Source organism: Gekko japonicus, unplaced genomic scaffold, assembly GCF_001447785.1.
Source record: "Gekko japonicus isolate JY-2015 unplaced genomic scaffold, Gekko_japonicus_V1.1 scaffold848, whole genome shotgun sequence".
In the NCBI taxonomy this organism is placed as follows: Eukaryota; Metazoa; Chordata; class Lepidosauria; order Squamata; family Gekkonidae; genus Gekko; species Gekko japonicus.
Genome location: NW_015170299.1, coordinates 19,539 through 22,885, shown reverse-complemented (window position 1 = coordinate 22,885; position 3,347 = coordinate 19,539). Strand labels below are relative to the sequence as shown.

The following is a 3,347-nucleotide window of genomic DNA, read 5'->3' as shown; positions in this document are numbered from 1 at the left end:
AAATTGTTTGGAGTGAACTAGAAGCAAGAAGCATTTTGCTTACAAGGTAGTTCCAATATATGATACAAAGTTAATACTATGGTTTTTGATGTACTTACAGGATGTTATTTTGCAGCTCCAAGAGAAGTCTATTTTCAAACTGATCTGTTTTACGCCCAATCAGTTTTCTGAATTTCTTCAGAGGAAGATTTTCCCATAAAATTTCCCATAAAAAAGCGATAGAAATCCTTTTCACTAGAGATGCTAGTCACACATACAGGATTGAAGTCTGAGGCTTCAAAGTCCTGTCAATAATTGTGAGATAACTGCTTTCTCCCCAACAGCTTCCATGACAGCAGCTAGTGTTCTGGTATGCTTTAGTTCTTCCTTTCAATGACACATTTTCATTTCAGATGCGGTCCAGGGAACATGGCACATCAGATCTGATAAAGGAGAGTCATGTTTTTAATTGAAACTTTGCCGTGCCATTATTTTCTATCAGTTGTTATCATGCACACAAATGTGCTTTATCACACTGACTGATAGTATAACAAGATTTAATGTCTTCTGCATGACATAAAAGTTCTGTGTGTCAAAGAAGTGGCCCATCACAAATGCAGTGTGACACATTTTTAAAAAGTGAGTTTCAAAAGAGAGAAAAAAAGATTCATAGCTTTGGCAGATCTTAACTGTGAAACCAGGTGTTTCAGTTTCTCTTCAAGAAATTCTCTCTGCAGGCAATCAGTCTTTTAATGCTAAATGCCAGTCTCTGTTAGGTTTCCAGAATCCATCAGTGCAGAGCTTCGTCATAAGAAAAAATGAATTTGAAAAATTCACTGGGGTGTATCCTACTGCTGTTCGTTCAGTGTGGACTATGGACAAGTGCAGAAGAGGTCCTTGAACTTGCCAATTCTCACATGCTTTCACCAGGAGGCTATACGAGACTGATCAACATTAATACAAAAGGTAATAAAAGAACAAATGTGTGTGAGAGAGACAGAAAAATTTACTCAACTGGCTTTATCCTACACTTTGATTATGTTGATCATTATAGTAGCAGGGGGGTTCCTGAAAAAAATATGTTGGAAGTCAAGTGTAAAAACTGCTAATGATTATTAATAACTACAGATCTTGTTCATATCATCTCTGTTTATGTACTGTTTCTTGTCATTGCAAAGATTTTCACTGGGTCTTTTCTATTTTGTTCTACGGATTGTGTTTTCTATTTGTTCTGCCTTAATATAGCTCTATGGGTAGGTACATACAATCATTCACCCAATGATAACATACCATGTAGAAACTTGACACTTGCCATTGTAGCTGACTACTTATTAAGCCCTTCATCTCTATTACCCTACCAAGCTGAAAAGATTTCTGCACCTGATCAGATGTCTGGAGAATCAAGGAATGAGAAGATTCTCTTCCTCATGTGGCAGGACAATATAGATGATCAGCTTACCCAAGCGGTGCTCGGTTAAAATTGTAATGGCTAATGGCTACACAATCAATTTTACTATTTAGCTTACCCAAGTGGTCACACACAGCATCATAAGTTACTGCTTGATACATGGTCTTTATTTACCTTTATTTAACAAGTTGCAAAAACATAAAGGCACATTTAACCTTTAGAAATTCCAAAGGGTCCTGGATTACTCACATTAAAAATTAATTTTCTCAGTCCAATTGATTTTCTCAGAACACCATAAGTCTATATAAGTAACATTTATGTGAATGGTTTTGTCCGCTTTGTACCAAAGTAAATTTGGGGGCATAGGGCCTTTCTTTATCTGGGGCCAGAGGAGTGTGTGTGTGTAACACTCCAACGGCACCTCACAATATTGTTCAGTGATGGTCACAAGTTCTTTAATCCTTCCCCTACTTTTGTCAGTTCTACCTACAGAGTGAAAGATGAATGATGTACATACTATTGAATAACTAGAATACAGTCAGAGCCAGCCATGACATTTATTCAGGTTAAACAAACAGCTTGTTCATGCAACATATGGTCAGCCTCAGGAATTCATTGTGTTGTTATAGCCATTTTCCTGGATGACTTTTTAAAAAGATAGGCCTAACAATGGCTATCACCCATTACAACAAGGAATACTTATTTAAGTTCAGAGCCATTATCCATCTGAGTACCAAAAGAAGATGGTTATCCCCATAATTCTTTGCTTGTGAGCTTTCAGGTGTGCTTGAAGATAGAAGAATCAACCAGTTGAGTCTTTGGTCTGATCTAGTTTCATTTTTGCACACCTGACATTCCTTATTTGCTTCTTCAAGGCCACATTCCATTAATTTCAATGCAACCTGGAAATACTATGTAGCCTTTGAACTACATAATATATACTTTACAAATTCTGATGGAATAATATGTTCCCCTATATTTAGGTCCAAGCACTCATTGTTGGAGAAGGTTTGCAAATAAAATGTGTTGTTCTTCCTCATTATGCACAGATTATCCACGGGACTGCAGTGAAATTTTTCAGCAATCTGAGCAGAGTTCCAGAGATGGTATTTACATCATTCAGCCAGCAAAGGAGCCTATTGGTGTGTACTGCGATATGCAAGATGGTGGCTGGACAGTGATTCAGCACATTACTGCCAACAGTACTGTGGACTTTGATAGGACCTGGCAGGACTATAAATATGGATTTGGTTTCCTTAATGACAACTACTGGTTAGGGAATGAGTATATGCACCAGTTAACCAGTTCTTCAAGACCATATATACTTAGGGTTAAACTTGTAGACCTAAATGCTGAAATTAAGTGGGGAGAATATGAGCCATTCCTCATTGAGGATGAAGCATCTCAATATAGGATCAGGCTTGGCTTGTATAAAGGCAATGCTGTTGATGCTCTGACTCAGGATACAGAAGCATATCTTCATGACAACCAGAAGTTTACTACAAAAGACAAAGATAACGATAACTATTTTCAAAATTGTGCCAAACTGGAATACAATGGTATTCCTGGTGGAGGCTGGTGGTATGATGCTTGTGCTGGAGCAAATCTGAACCGAAGGAATGTTATATATTGGCAGAAGGACTGTAATAAAGAGCACATGTGTAAATATGCCTGGATGATGGTCAAGCCAGTAGACCACAGTCAGGACCATTCCAAGGCTTGTCCTGTTCAGAAAGATGAACTGTAAACAGTGCTGCAAAACTGAATCCAGCTCAAGTTCTGATCCGTGGATGTAATAGAAAGTTTCTCTTTAACTTGCATGTAGAAATAAAATGTTTAGTTGGTGTGTGTGTTTTTGAAGGTATAAAAGGTACAAAAAAGATCAGATAACAAAATATTAATAAAGCACGCCCCAAAATTTATTGTTTGTACTCTAACGGCAACTCCTGAGTGATCATCT

At 37.5% G+C, this 3,347-nt stretch overlaps 1 protein-coding gene across 1 annotated transcript; it reads left to right on the top strand.

Moving 5' to 3' along the window:
* The first annotated feature begins 797 nt into the window (after positions 1–797).
* LOC107116076 (fibrinogen-like protein 1-like protein) lies at positions 798–3,134 on the top strand. Its single transcript, XM_015417938.1, has 2 exons — positions 798–945; positions 2,437–3,134. The coding sequence occupies exons 1-2, from the start codon at positions 798–800 to the stop codon at positions 3,132–3,134; spliced, it is 846 nt and encodes a 281-aa protein (XP_015273424.1).
* Positions 3,135–3,347: the final 213 nt, after the last annotated feature.

What these genes read in the sequence shown, in the direction of transcription:
- LOC107116076 (XM_015417938.1), top strand. Translation starts at nt 798, where the DNA reads ATGAATTTGAAAAATTCACTGGGGTGTATCCTACTGCTGTTCGTTCAG. An exon ending in GATCAACATTAATACAAAAG is followed by an intron (nt 946 to 2,436) that starts GTAATAAAAGAA and finishes CATTATGCACAG; the next exon opens with ATTATCCACGGGACTGCAGT.